Source organism: Apteryx mantelli, chromosome 2, assembly GCF_036417845.1.
Source record: "Apteryx mantelli isolate bAptMan1 chromosome 2, bAptMan1.hap1, whole genome shotgun sequence".
Lineage (NCBI taxonomy): Eukaryota > Metazoa > Chordata > Aves > Apterygiformes > Apterygidae > Apteryx > Apteryx mantelli.
In genome coordinates this window covers 149586729-149602524 of record NC_089979.1, presented here as the reverse complement: position 1 = coordinate 149602524, position 15796 = coordinate 149586729, and the positions used below count along the sequence as shown (strand labels likewise).

At 42.4% G+C, this 15796-nt stretch overlaps 1 protein-coding gene and 1 long non-coding RNA gene across 3 annotated transcripts in view; one reads left to right on the top strand and one right to left on the bottom strand.

The window, feature by feature from the left end:
• The first annotated feature begins 273 nt into the window (after positions 1-273).
• LOC136991299 (uncharacterized) lies at positions 274-15655 on the top strand. Its single transcript, XR_010883510.1, has 3 exons — positions 274-441; positions 12213-12357; positions 14323-15655. It is a non-coding gene; the product is annotated as an uncharacterized lncRNA (long non-coding RNA).
• SPAG6 (sperm associated antigen 6) overlaps positions 12980-15796 on the bottom strand; it is a 36814-nt gene continuing 33997 nt past the window's right edge. For both annotated transcript variants that reach the window (XM_067291782.1, XM_067291783.1), the window contains one exon: positions 12980-13591. In XM_067291782.1, the coding sequence (XP_067147883.1) occupies positions 13525-13591 (67 nt within the window). In that variant the 3' untranslated portion in view covers positions 12980-13524. The remainder of the gene's footprint in view (positions 13592-15796) is intronic.

Sequence of the window (15796 nt, the reverse complement as noted above, 5' to 3'; positions counted from 1 at the left end):
AAATAACAAGTGTATTACATTGCTGAAATGACGTTTCCACTGTGCATGTGATATGAGATTGTGTGCTCAGCTTCTCGTACACAGTATAACAGCTTACCCAAGATAGGCTCTGCATACATGAGCAAACCAACCTGCCCTTTGAACTGAACCATTTCAGCCAACTGTGGCTTTATCGCTAGCCCTCGTAGGTGTGGTCTGGCCTGTCAGATGGCTGTGTATTTTAAAAATAGTTGATACTTTCTTAACAGATCCTTCACCTGATGGATCTTTTTTTTATTATTATTATTATCCCGTAATCTTCCCTCGTGCCCTCTTCCTACAAAGATTTTTGGCTACCGTAATCGGTGAAAGGTCACACCTGGAAATCGTCCATCACAGAGGCATTTTCTTCATGCCGTGATCGCGTTCTTGGCTGTTTATTTTGCAGGCTGCGGTGAGCAGGTAAGGGCGATCCCAGCGAGACAGGCAGCACACTGCCCATGCAACACCCCAGATGACTTCTATCATAATTTTAAGCCTGTGCATGTCACAAATGCCTGGACACTAAGCTTCAGTCTGTTTCAAATTATACCAAACGCTTGCGTACAAATCTCATCCTGCACCAGGCTGCGACATGCGGGGTACAGAGGGTGGCACAACTGGGTACGATCGCTCTATATCCCAGTCATGTCATTTGAAAAAAAGTACTTGAATATCTTTGTTGTGTCCCTTACCAAAACCTGAGAATGGGAAGCATTTGTGAGCAATGTACATATCTTCCTGGAAAACTCTCGAAAGGAAGCAGCTTCTCGAAATCCTTTCCCCTGAGCTGCAGCTTTATGAAAACAGCTTGTCTTCAAAATCTTGTAGCAGCAGTTGAACGAGCTGTGCTATCAGCTGGCTGGTTTTAGACACGCTGCTGCTGCAGTCAGTCTAGAAAATAAATGGGTTCAGTACCTGAGGGATGGGTGCAGAGAGGGAGCCATATGAGGAGAAAAGTTGCTTCAGGAAACAGCCTGTACTTATGCAAAGTGACCGGCGTAAGGAGCCCCTGGTCCGTGCCGCAGTGCTGCCTCTGCCCCCCACCTCACGCAGTGCAGCACACTGCATTTGGTGGGAAAGACAAGCGGAAAATCGATGCAGGAGAATGACAGTAATACACCAAAGAGCACTGGAAAGCAGTCAACAGCCCCCTACACAGTGGAGGCAGAAAGTAGCAGTGAGTATGGAAAAGAGACCACCGACTTGATGACAAAATGAAGACCCTAAGGCAGTGAAGATTGCACAAAAAAGGGAAGGGAAGGGAAAATAGAAAAATTAGCTGAATAAATTTATGGTGAGAACAGTTGGATGAGCATCTCTGGAGACAGAGAAAAAACAGAAACAGAATGGAGAGATCATCATCATCTGTCCGTGCTTGTAATGATGACAGATATGACGGACTGCCCAAGCCAAGCATTCGCGCCGTGCTGCGGTGCTTTTGCCTCCCAGCACAACGCTGTCCCTGCAGCCACTTCGAGCCCAAAGAAAACCTTACATCTTTTGCTGATGCCTCCTCTATTTTTATTTACTGCGCACTATTAGATTTTGCTTTCGCATTTGCATTTCTCACCATGGTGGTGATGATGAGCAAAGAACATTACCTGGAAAGCTGGGCTGTGTGTGAGCAGGCACAAGATGAGGCTCAGTTGCCTTCCAGCCTCTTTCCTGAGCCAGATCCTCTCAGAGTCTCCATAGCAGCATTTGTCACTCATCAGGTGTCACATAAGAACAGTCATCTGCATTTGCTAGATGGTCCAAAAACTTTTCATTGTTACGTTTCCCCAGCCCAACGATTCTGTATTCAGATATGTTGTTCAGTTTTGTGCGCATTTCTTCTGTTAAATCCTAATCCATATGATTTCAGTGTAGGGTTAGAGTTCTCCATTCTCTTTTGATTTTCAGTATTTTGCAAGTGCTGCTCGTACAGACTGTCCCTTTTTTTGTGCCAGTTTGTCCTTCTCTCTCTCTCTCTTTCTCTCTCCTTTAACTCCAATAAGTTGTCAATGCAGATATTCCAGTCATGCTATAGGAAACATCCCACCAATTTCCAATTACATATAAACAGCAGGTATGACATCTATCACAGAAATGATGTGATAACCTTATCTCTATGCAGCTGCTCTGTATTTTGCAGACTACAGTATGATGAGCCATGTAAAAATGCCTTATCCGTATGAAAGGAAAGGTTGGCAAGAATAACTGATACCCAAGTACTCACTTCAGAAGTTGAGCAAACGCATTCTGCAGTTAAAAAAAAAAAAAAAGTGTTACCAACCTCCCTCCTGACAGGGGTTTCTGCTCCTGAGGAAAGCTCCAGGCTGTCCCTGACAGCAGCTCGCCCTGGCCCTGCAGCCTGGAGAGCTGCCAGCCAAGGTGGGCACCCAGCCCCGCAAACAGGGCCAGCAAGCTGCCAGTGCAACTCCCATCCACTAAAAGGACCTAAAAAGGCATCTGGGGAATTACAGACTGGTAAGTCTGATGTCCATCCTTGGGAAAGGCAGTGGGTCTATAAAGTCACTAAGGACAGGGATAAACGTGGTCTATTGGGAAGAGGCAGCACAGCTTCTGCGAAGAGAAGCCCTGCTGCACTAACCCACTGGGGTCCTGCGAGTGCAGCTGTAAGGATATGCAGAAAGGGGGTCCAGTAGGCACAGTATATTCCAATTTTGAAATAGCTTCTGACAAGGTTCCACAGCAAAGGTTATTAAAGAAACTAAGTTGCCACAGAAGGAGGAAAGAGTCTCACGGATTGAAAACTGGAGGCAGGACAGGAAGCAAAAGGTAAGGTTTAACGGTCACTTTTCAGGATGAAGAGCAGGCAGTAGAAAAGTATCTGGCTATAGGATTGATGATGGGACTGGCTTATTCAATATTTTCAATAAGAAAATAAAGAGAGGAGCATGCAGCGAAATCTCCAAGTTTGTACATGATATTAAGCTTTTTCAGGTGAGAAACTACTCCAGTAGGACCTCTCAGATTTGAGTGGGTAAGCAATGAATCCATAAGCAGATACTGAAACACCCTAATAAGCAGATACTCCAACATCCTAATCCAACAGTTGGGGATGTTGTGGGGTACAAAGAGGACGGGCCTCAGGACATGGCCAGGCTCACACGCCCTCTGTAACCAGCACCACCTACTGCCTCTGTTGGAGACAGATGACAGGGCTGGATGGACCACTGGTCTGATGCAGTTGTTAATGTCTTCGGTTCTTATGTGTATTTTCACGCACTGACCCAAAACACTTTCTATTTCCAGTGCACACTCTGAGCGCCAAATTCCCAGGCTGGCACTAAGCTTGCTATGTAAAAAAACATATTCAGTCTCCAAAGCCCATAATGCTCACCTCCCTCCATGTCTTCCTAGTAGCTTACCTGCCAGGAGGCTCACCTGCCAGACGTTGCTTCAATGACCACAGGACAGCTAAAGTGGGGAGGGACCAGAACGTGCAAGTGAGCTTTCACACACACACGCACATACACACACACACTCACCTCCTCCTTCTCCATTGGCAGCCCTTGAGGAGTAAAGGTCTATGTAAAAATGACAAACCTTGATTAAATCTCTGCTTTCACCTCCTCACCTTTCCTTGGATTTCTGTGGGTCTGGGAAAGCATCCTTTTATGGCCCAGGATCACTCAGCTTTCTGTTATTCCTCTTCAGTGTGCTGGTACAGGCAGGTTTCTGCCTCTCTTCTGCCTGCATTTTCCACCATCCTGCTGTTGGAGCGATGACTGGTAGAAGGTGGCAGCTCAGCCTGCCGGCTCCACAGCCACCCCGTTGGTAGCCAAAAATGGCCTGTTCCAGTTCCAAAGCACAGTCTGCCTCCTACCATAATGCAGATGTCTTAATCCATGCAGAAGGTCACTGTCAGAAATATCATTAATGACATGAAACAGAGCCCGCACAGCTGGACGGGCCTGTGCCTGCTGCAGCCAGCGGTGGGAAGGCTCTGCCTCACAGTGCTGCACAGGGCAGGCAGGTAGGCAGGAACCAGACACTGGGGCAGGGGGGAGGACTGCAATCCAGAGAGCAAAGAGATTTAGCAGCTAGTGTACTCTGTGGCAGCCTCTCATCTCTCCATGCCACCTAGTTTCTGCAGTGGTAGGTAATGGGTAAATTCTCCATCTTTCCCAGCTGCTCCTGCTTCCCTTTTTTGTTTGGTTTGTATCTTTAAGCCCTTCCTGCCTTATCTCCCCCTTGCCAATGCCCAGATGCAAGATCTCTGAGACTCCTGGGCTCACTGTGCTAGGGGAGGAGCGGTAAGCCCAGCCCAAAGAGAGACTTCTGCTACTGCTTAGAGGAGCTGCCTCCCGGATCTCCTCCCCCAGGCCCTTCAACACCACCCACACAGCCATCCATCAGCATCGCCCCTGCAGCATCTGGGGGCAACATGTAATTGGGAACGATGCTCTCTGCCATTTATAGCCACACCACTATAAAGAAAAGCTGGTGAAAGTAATACCCACCACCAGACACACCTCCTAGTACGTATCCAGCAGTAACAGGAGGGTTAAAGGAAAGATGGTGGAGAGGTACAGAGAGAAGAGAGAAAAAGATAAAGGCAATAGCTTACTCCACACAGCTTTGAAACAAAGCAGTCATTAAAATACATGCACAGATGGATCATGATGAAGTTATCTGATAAACTGAAGCAATGAACAAATTCTGTTTATCTGAAGCAATGAACAAATTCTGCAAAATAAGAATACCCTTTCTTGCTGGGTAAGTGAAGCTGCATTTGCTTCCTGAATCCTCTACTGGGATACAAACCAGAAGCAATTCTGCAGGCTCCCACATGCCACATTTCCTGTGCACAGGACACCACGGGGTCCAGAATGTTTTCCTCTCCTCTTGAAGCCTTTCACTGCTAGAGATTTTCTTTGAGATTTTACACAACAGCTGATAAAGCTACACTGTGTGGCTCATCTCAAGCGTGTGTGCTCCTCAGTTTGGAAATGTTGCATTTTGTAATCATTTCCTATTTTGCCCCCTCAGGGCACAACAATATGGCAACATAAGACAGTTAAGACCTAAGTGCTTTTGGAACTAAAGAAAATGCTCTTCTAGTGAGGAGTGTTTCCATTGCATTATAAAATAAGATCAAATCTCTCCACTGTTTTGTTCTTTCACTTGGTTTGCTAATCTACAGTAGTAGATAGCAGTTAAATAGGATGAAATTTATATCAAGCTTAAAAATGTTACTTGCTGCCTACAGTTTCTCCAGTCTCCCTGCAGTATGGCTTCAAGTTACCTCGCACTTCTGTTCAGTTGCAGAGTTTTGTCATGTCACTATCACCCCCGTTCAGAGCATGGCACAGGAACTGTGCTGTTGCCATCTGACCACCATGTGCCCAGGCCTGGGCACCTCTCCTGTGCACGTCACCCACAAATTAACAAAAGTTTTGGCCTGAATGAGGGTTTGCAGGTCCTCATCCAAGCAGTATGGCTCGGCTGCAGTACTGTTCAACTCACATCCACCTTTTATGCATTCTTCACATGTCTATCACCCCAGGATTCAAACACACTAGCACCACATTTCATTCATCTGCAACAGATTGGACTGAAAATTCAACTGAAGTTTAATTAGCTTTTTTTTTAAATATGATCCTACTATTGAATTTTCTTAAATTACTTTTTACAGCTTTTTTTTAGTTCCTTCATTAGCTATTGCTAGGGTTTTTCACACTAGAATCTTGTCAGGTGACCTGGCAATATATAAAAAGATCTCCAGGTCTGGTCCTTTGGACTGCTCAGGTTGGAGGAAGGGAAAGGTATGTCCATCCTTCAAGATTCAAATAATTTTCATTAAGATTACTGAAAATTCTCCAGGGAGCCAACAAAATAGAGAGTTACAGATTTTGGATTTCCTTTGTAGTTCTGTATCCTCTTTTTAGGTGTGTACAGATGCAGCTCTGTTTCATTTCACATAGAAGGAATCCAGCTGAGAACACATTTTGTTATAACTCCAGATGTTCAAGAGGGTAAAAGACTCTTTTTTTCTCAGGTGGTCACAGAACAAGCTGCAGTAGACCAGCATTCATTCCTCTCTCATCTACATTATGCAGATGAACTCAAATTGCTTATAAAGCAGTTTCAAAGTCAGTTTAAAAAATAAACACATGAAATGCAAAAACAGAGAGGACAATGCTGGACTTTTTTCATCTTTAAGTCTTTAATCTCTTAAGAACTGTCACTTAGGTCAGAGTAGTTAAACTGTTATAAGACAGCTGCTAGAGCAATCTTCTATTATAAATGAAACATCAAATTTATCAGACATTCCCATTGCACAGCTACACTAGCATGAACATAAAATCAGGATTTTGAAAAACATTTTGTGAGGAGATTTTTTTTTTTAGGCCTAAGATAGTGATGCATGACCTCACGTTCACTGGAATCAATGGCAAAATTTTAACAGATTTTGTAACTAGTAGGTCATGCCTGGATAAAAAGATGGATAAATAAGGGGAAATGATCCAAATGGCAACTCCACACCACAGAGTGAAAGCCAAGTTTCACACCCTTGCTGTCAGATGTGGCAATGCATCACAGGCACAGCTATAACTTCTGAAATGGCAGTTTCTTAAAACACTGTCATCAAAATGTTTCATTTTCTTCAATTTAACCAAGGGAATTACCACAAGAAAATGAATTAAGGTCAGCCACGCATTGATCAGCTCAGTAAACAGTAATAACACTTAGCACTCATATGGCAGTTTTCAGCTTCAAAGCACTAATGAAGCCTCCCACAGCCCCCCTGAGACGTACGCAGGAGGGAGAGGTCCTCCCCACACTGGGCCCAAACAAACAAGGCTGGTGCACCGTGGCTGAATGGGACCGTGGCTCCCACAGCCCTGGACGCGTAGGCTGGGCAGGGCTGGCTCCCCACCTCTGCAGTTAAGGCCAGACCGACATCAGGTCCATCTCCATGGCCATGTGTGCGGGCGAGGAGCACAGGTCTGACGCCTGGTCTCCTGAAAGCCTGCCCAGCCTCACGCTGCCCTGTTTTCCGGTGTGCCCCAAGCCCTCGCAGAACTCACAGATAAGCTGGGGTAGGATTTGCTCTGGAGTGACTGAACAGAAGAGAATTTCATACTGCTAAACGACTGACAGAATTGTTGAAGTTATCCTCCTTTCAGTTCCATTGACCAAAAATGTCTGTAGGAATCACAGGGTAGCGTCATGCTGGCATGAGCAGCACCGCCGCCATGGCACAGACCAGGCACAAGTGCCTGGCCCCAGGGCAGGAGCAAACACAACAACAAGCCCCAACCAGCTCTGGAAGATCCCTACAACAAGGAGGCATTACTCAACACTGAGACAGATAACTTGCAAATTCCCTACATATTCACTTCCTAAAGCAGGTAACTGCTGCACCACCAGTGTGTCACCAGTTCTTCTAATTCCCCTTTCTGACTCATTCCCTGCACAGCAGGAGATGCAGACTTCTGCACATGCAGAGCTTGAGCCATTCCCCCAAAGTTCTGGAAATATTTCCTACTATCCTCCCATTTAAAGCACTGCTGGGGAAGGAAAAAAAAAAAAAAGTCATTTTATCACTTCTGTTTTGTTTCCAGCAAGAAGCAGGGCTGTTCCTGGCACAAAGGAGCAGAGGTGACGTCGATCTAGGGCCTGATTCTCACTGCAATGGGAATTAGGTGGGATTTGGCTCACTCTCATGTAAATTAGTAACATAAAACTGGCATTAATGGGCAGAGGACCTGCCAATGACCTGCTCTGCCACAGCCAAGAGGCATTAAAGATGCTTTACAGGGGAAAGTCTTGTGAAAGTAAGGATAGAAAACATTATGTTTACATCTCAATTGACCATGCTTGCAAGGGCATCTGTGTGTACATATGGGGAGAGGTTACATGAATGTCAGAACAGACTACAAATAGGAGTTGTTCTTTCCAAATTTTATACATTGCTTGAGCCATAAAAATTTAACTTAACTCAGTAAACTACCTTCCTTCTTTGTTCATATTCACTCTAGCATATCCATCATTTTTGATCCTCTACTGATTTCCATTGTTGGGGCTCATTTTCTGTGACTTGAGGACCTGAAATTATGCTATATAGCTTTGTAATTCATTGAACTAACCAGCATTTATTTTAATTTAGTAAGGAAACATTTGGCTGGGTGTGACCAAATAAATACTGTGTCTAAACCAACACAAGTACACTGTGCACAAGGCTATAAATCTGTCTCAGAGCTCTAATGATATTGCAAGTAAATGAAGCTTCAGTCTTCTCATAAACATAATTCCATGAGACCTCTATGTTGCCTTTTTTTTCAATAGACTATAATATAATTGTAGCACTGTTGGGCAACAAAAGCTGAATCTTGGTAGCAATCCAACCTTGCAGGTTGACAATGGCTTTAACACTGGCCTAATATATAAAGGTGAACATGCACAGAGAACATCAGACCTAATTATAAATACGACAATAGTGATAAAACACATCACTAGTCTGTATCAATGAAGACAAAACTTTTGGGCAGGAACAAAGGGCACAAATCTTGCCACAAGATTATGAAGAGTTTTGTCACTGATTTTGATGCAAAAATAATCAAGAACTTTGATTTAAAGGAAGACCTCTAACAGGCTGTCTCCCCCACAAAATTTGATTTTTGTGATGAAAGGGACAAAATATAGAACTGCCAAAGTTAAACTGAGTACCTATGCTTCAACTCAAATTGGAGATAGGAATTAGTCAGAACAAACATGTTCTTATTGAGAAAGAGAAAGCTGTCAAAATCTCTGTGGAAATCTGTTAAGATGACGACTTTAGTACATTCACATTGTTCCTATCCACAGCCTGCTAATGAGCGACACTGAACACAACTGGTTTCTACTACAGACAACAAATTTGATGGTGCTCAGCTCTTCACAAAGCACTCAGCTACCTTGTGATCAGACCTCTGTGTGGGAGAGAACACAGAAAACTAAGGAACATGTTTAACCCAAGTGAGAGTAGCTCCCTGTGAAAGACAGCACAACACAGTAATAGTTTTCTTGGTGTAAAAGGCATTCTCATCACCAAAATATGTTTTAGTATTGCTTATATGTATTTTCTAATTCAATCTTTTATGCAGTATCTTGAACTATAGTACAGCAGTAATACCGTAATTAGTATTTTCACTAGCTAAATTATAGAGCTGACTGCAGAATATAGCATAGTAACATCAATATTAACAGTTAAGCATTAGACAAAAATGACATCAATAGTTTTAGTATAGTCATGAGAGACATTGTAATTTCCTCTTTCTCTAGGATTCCTTCAAATTGTATCAGATGAGGCAACTCACAGAATCCACTGGCTGTTAGTTCAATTCAAATTATAAAAATCAGCAGCTCAAAGATTTCATAAATCTTACCATAAAAAGGTAAATTTTTGAAGGTTCTTGAATAATTTTCATTTCTGAACATGATATTAGTTATAAAGAAGTGAAAACCTGCTGTATCTGCCTCTCTCATATGAATTAAGCCTCCCAACACTTCTGCAAGTTAATAGAGGAGTATAACAAATAACTCACAGCTAAGAAGAGAATATACACGGTGATGAAATGATTACCCAAGCCCATAAAGGGAATCTTCAGTGCAAGGGAATGTCAGTGCAAATCACTGGCTTTACAATCTAGTGCTAGTCCGTATTTCCTTGCTACCCTGTTCACATAGTGAGATCTAAAACTGAAGCAAGTGAGATACTAGACACTAAGCAGCCCTTAAGGAAGACAGAGGCAAGCATACTTTCACAGAACCCTCACATGAAGGGACAGCAGTCAGCCACCTCTATACGCTCAGAAACCAGAGGACTCTAATTAATACCAGAAGCTGTAGGCTGTCCCATGGCATCCTCCATGTCTGTAGAATTCAAACTTCCTTCTGGCCAAGCTAGTTCACAACCCCCTAGACCAAATCAGGAACACTGAAGATCTACCAGCACCCCATCCACCTTCTAATTACAGTAACTTCATGCTTTACTTCATAAAATGAGATTCATTTCGTCCTTCACCAGTTCCATTCACTTGCTTCTACATTTTGTTTGTTTGTTCAAATGAAGGTCTCCAGCAGATTGATTGCTTCAGATGAGACAAAGCAATCCCTTGGTAAATCCCTCTGGAAACACAGAACAGATCAAACATGTCACAGTTGAACTCTTTGTATTTCCCCTTTGCAGATCCTCTTGGTTTCTGGTGGCTCAGATAAAGAAGGGAGCTTTTGTATGACAGTTAATCCATCCACTGAATGGAATATTTATACATTCACTTGTTCTTTCAAGGCCCTAGCTTACACCTGTAGATATAATAACATATGAAGTAACATAGACGAAAATCTTGGCTTGGGCCATCAGAGAAGATCTGCAAAGACTTGGATGAAAAAGTCCCCATGCTAGAGTCAAAGGAACAGGTAAAATGATTAAAGGACTCTCTCTGCTTAAATCTACTTCTGCTTACAAGGTCAAAGTCCTGGCTTACTTTTTGTTTGTCTGTCTTAATAAGCCAACTCTGTGAGAGAGACTCTAACTTGAAACTCTTCTATGTCCCTGAGCTAAGAGGGAGAAATCCAGGCACTGCTGAGTGGTAAGGTGAGACAGACATCCAAAGGTGTGTCAGGTTCAGCTCCAAAATGAGTCTGTTCTTCATTATCCGTAGCACCACACTCACAAATTAGCATGAAAACAGCATTTACACAATGAATTAAAATGCAAATCTATATTTTATTCTATGAAATTGAGACAAATGACACATAGGTGAAGCTTGCCAGAGTAGCAATCACAAACATTAATCTAGTTTTAGACGATGGCTTAAGCCAAATGAGAGGATGAGATAGGAACACTCTACATCAGAGCTAGTGAAACACTACAGAGAAAAAAGCAATACTTGCCCTAGTAACCTAAGTCTAAAATACAAATCAGTGATAAAGCTGCTGCTAAGGCCTTGTGCAGACTCCAGGGAAGCCTCCAGCCACAAGGTGCGTGTACGATACAGTACAGAAGCTTGCCCGCAAAGGAGAGCCAAGGGAGTCTCTGAGCGTGGGTGAGAGGACTTTGCACTTCACTGCTGCTGCCTGACGGGATGTGGCACCCTCCCAGAGAGGGTCCTGCAACAGGAGGCCAAATGCTTCCACTGGCCTAGAATTAAACTGCATAACTGCTATAAAGACATATTTATGCTAGGTCTGATTTAGATGGCGTGCTGCACAATCAGATCACTTTGAAGTTTTGCCTTGTGCAATCATTTCCTTTGCCAGGAGTCAGAAAAAGGTTGAAAAGACTGTGAACAAATTGTTTAGACACTGAAATTTAACCCTGTGGAATCCTTACAGTGTATCGCAGTTTGACACTGCAGGAGCACATCTGTCAGGGGACTGCAGCCTCTTTGTTCTTTCCACACAAAATGTGTACGCTAGCATTGTGTGGTGGGGCATGTGCTCCCGAGCGCATGATGCAGTTGTGAGTACACAGCTATGTGCCCTACCCTGCCTCCCATCTGCACCACAACTGCCCCCAGGCCTGTACAGTGTTTCTGCTCTATTAGGGGAAATAAAGGCTTAAGATCCTTCGAGATTCTCTGGAAGCCCTTGCATTACATTCTCTGTTAGAAATTGTACAGGATTTGATTTTTAAATATCCATAATGCCTGTGCAAAAATTTGTTGGGTATTAAGTCTGGTGAAAAGATTGCTGTAATGTTCTTCCACTAGTGCCCTAGCATTAATAGTGTCAGAATATAAATACCAAAAAGGAAAAGAGTTCAGTTCCAAGAGTTCATTCTGTTGTGGGCTAAGGGAAGAACCCAGCAGGTGTGGTTTATATATCAGCATTCATGACACCACCAGTCTCCATCTCAGTTAGGACTCCACACAGCAAGGCACTGTGCATCCCCTGCGCCTCCTGAACAGGACTGGAGAGCACCAAGGACCTCACACCAGGAGCTCAGCCCTTTGTAGAATTAAACCTTAACACAAGATAGCCCATCAAGGCTTTTATAAACTGTTGAAGACGACGCTGACAAGAATAAAAGAAAATAGTAATTTAGAATTTGGCAGAGAAAACCCACTCTAAATCATTTCCAACTGCAGTAAGCCTTTGCTCCTGTTTTACAAGTATTAGAAGAGACTATCCCTGTTTTATAACCTTACTCATTGAATACGTTTAAGAAAGTAAGACAAGTTTCTCTCCTGCAGGGGTTTTCAAATATTGTCTTCCCTCTGCAGTTGCCAGGATTTCAACATCCCATTCCAGAAACATTGTTTATTACTCTTGGGGAAAAAATGCCACATACTAGGAAGAGAAAAATGGTTAGAAGAAGAACAACAACAACAAAAAAAGGTAAATGACAATACCATATTAATTAATGAATACAGACTGTCTGCTGCTCCCTGCTACTATGGTACACCAGAGGCGTAATCAGAATGTAGAATTCTTTTCACACTATATAACAGGACAAAAATATTCCCAGAATGTCCTACAGAGAGGCAAGAGCTAATACCTCCAATACCCTCCAGGTGGATGTGGTCTGTAAGTTCAAAACTGTCCAAGTTCCAAATGTGTTTGAACTCAACTCTGCAGCAATTCCTCTTCTTGAAGAGTAAGTACAGAGCAACCTTAGTCCCATCACTCAAATCAGTGGGAATCAAGTATCCTCAGCTTTCCTTTCAATGTGCTCAAAACTTTGCTAACAGTGTTCCTGCAGCTGAGCAATTCTCAGCTCTTCCTGAGCCCCTCAAGCCCTGATGAGCCAAGTGGGGCGGCACCTCGCAGGGTCCTTCCCGTGGGGCCAGTGGAAGTCCCAAGTTCACTCTGTCCCTTCTAAGAGGAACACCCAACCATGCATTGCTCCATCCCTCTACAGTGAATCCTGCCTTAATGATGAGGACTTTTGCAGATGTACTATCCAGTGCATGGACCATAATGCCACTGTATCGTGCAGAATACGGCCTTTTCATCATAATCAGATCTCATTGCTTCTTTATTTTGTAGTTAAGAACATGTTTGGAGATGCAAAATCAAATCATTTTCCCAAAGGTAGTGGTAGGAGATATCTCAGTGCATTTCGAATTCCATGGTTAGCAAAAGCGCTTTTTCCCCCCTCTTCAAGCTGGGGAAACTCTAAACAATATACAAAGGCAAAAGGGGAAAATGGATAAAGTATTGAGAAGCCTAAATTTGAATCAGATAATCACAAACATTTCTTGTGGAAGGAGAAGGAAATGACTGATTCTACACAGCTTCTGTGATAAATCATCACCCCTGCCTGAAATTCCAGATACATGCTGCATTAACTGGTAGTGAAGTTAGAGGAAAACAAAAAGGAACAAAAAATTTGCAATAATTGTATAAAAAACAAAATACAACTTTCTGGAAGTGCTGAGTTCTTTCAGTGGTTCAAACAGTAGAATAAGATTTCACAATCTAGGAAGAGTTTCAACAGTTATATTTGAATTGCAGTCATAAAAGCATAAATGTGAAATACAGCTCTAATAAAAAAATTGAAGTTTATAAAACTGGGTGGTAATTTTCCACCCTTTCCAGAAGAATCTCAGAATATCCAGGGGAATAATACCTGAAAGAGAAACATTTTTTTTGTGCATTAGACTACAAAGCATGTTCTGTGCTAAGTAATGAAACTCTATTCATACTTCTGTTGATTAGGAAAAGTCCTAGCATTAAACATTGAAAAGCAGATTCTTAAGCACTGTCAAGGAATAAGTACAGAATTCCTTGATCAATTTATGTTATCATTTATAGCTAGAAGTCGAGTTTTCAAAAAAATGCTTAGCTTCTTTAGGGCATGTAGATAAATGTATAGTTTTTAGATAGGCTCAGCAGCCAACAGCATTGCCTTTATTGGGAAATGTAGATGTTAACTTCTTGTGAAATTATGGGCTTTAACATAATAGCATGAGTTTACACAGAATGATAGGCTGCCAGAGGAGAGTATTCTCCCATTGTCCATGAAACACAGCCACACATCCCAAAAACAAACACGAAGCCCACATTGATGCACATGACATTGATTCTGGAACAAAATTTTGTCACAACCACCTTCTTTCTCTGACTCCAACTCATTGTGGAGATTATCCAATAGATTTTCTCTAGGGCAGAACCCTATGGTGCCATTACTGACCAGCTGCCATCCAGCTGGGTTTCAAAATGGACCAGCTGTGGGCTTCCAACACACAAGTGTCAGCAAAGCTGTATTTAGTTTTTGTTTTCCAGGTTAAACAGAGTATCTGAAATTTATTGCTGTTTTATTCTAAAAATATACACCACAGTATATTTCTGGTTTTGCAGGCATGTAAGTTGTCATCTCTGAATGCTGGAAGCTTTAACTATAAGGAGAGAGGAACACACTTCCGTGAAATGCATGCCTAAAATGTATTTAAGCAGAAATCCCCGATGTCTTCACATTAAGGAAGATCCATTCTTCTTGCTGATTTTCATTTTCTGGATGATTATGACTTCTGCATAATGTAATTCTTTTTAAAACTACTAATAGTTTTCTGATTGTAAAGCTAACTTTTCAATGCATTCTTATCATCTTGAGTCTGCAAACAGGCTGAAATAACAGCTCTCCAGGACAAATCCAGAGCTGGAGTTTATTACAGCGGCCGTGCCTCAGGGAGTGGAACCAACATCATTCTACCGCACAAAGAGGCAAGCGGGAGATGCTTGAAGTGGCCTTTTTTTTTTTTTTATTACAACACAGCCTACTTGAGTAACCTTGTTTTGTTTACAGAAAAAAAAGCATTTGTAACACAGATAAACATTAATTATATCCAGAAAAATGTAAGCAAATGTCCCTTTTCCCTCTGAAGTATCCATATTTGCAGCTGCAGAATAAAGTTTCTTTATGATTTTGCTTTTGTCCATTTGACAGCCTTGACTGACTTTTTCCTCATGGAGACAAATAGGGCTTCATTTTGCATGACTTAGTTTGTAGCTACTATTAGCTAAAGAACTCTGTTGCTATAATTAAAAATGATAATGCAGATTTTCAGAGCCTGTAGAGGGAGTGCAAGAGTACAACATCCTTTTGATGTGCTGATGGAGGGAAGGACTGGTAAATGGATATCTAGAATCCAGGAGGACATTTCTCTCATTATTACAATTTAGAATGGTGACATTTTGACTGTAAGCTATTTAATAGTGTTTCTGTATTCATTAAGGGCAAAGTTCACCTTGGTGCAGACAGCTGGTGTATGGTCCTTTTATATAACACTTAAGCCTCATGATGAGGTTGGGGGCGGGGGGAGGAAGGGCAGCTGGGGCAGAGCAATTGCGCAGCAGAGCCCCTGGATCCTCTGTACAGGAAGAGCCTCTGAATATGCTAGTTTGTACAGGCTCTTGGGGAGGTCAAGGATACAACCAAAGATCCACTAGTACCTGTATTTTGTGGCCTGAGAAACCCACAGATAAGTTACTGCGACAAAGTAAACTTCCCCCAAACATTCACAGCTATGAGCAAGGTTGTGCTGAAGCCTCACATTTTGTCTGGATGGAGTGGGACTGACTTCTCTTCCTAGCTCCCTGCAAGTGCCTGATTATTTGGGCTTTGTTTAGAGACAAAGAAATTTGACCCCCAAAACAATTAAGAAAGAGAAAGTGTTCAAAAGTACATATCTAACTTTTGTGGTTAGTGCTGCAGTTATTGGTGGGGCAGCAAATCAAAGGTTATGTTGTTTAATAAAAGCAAAATTCACATAGGAGTTAAACTCTTATTTTAAATCCTTGCTTTCTGTCGTTCCTGTGAAGAACATCTAACAAT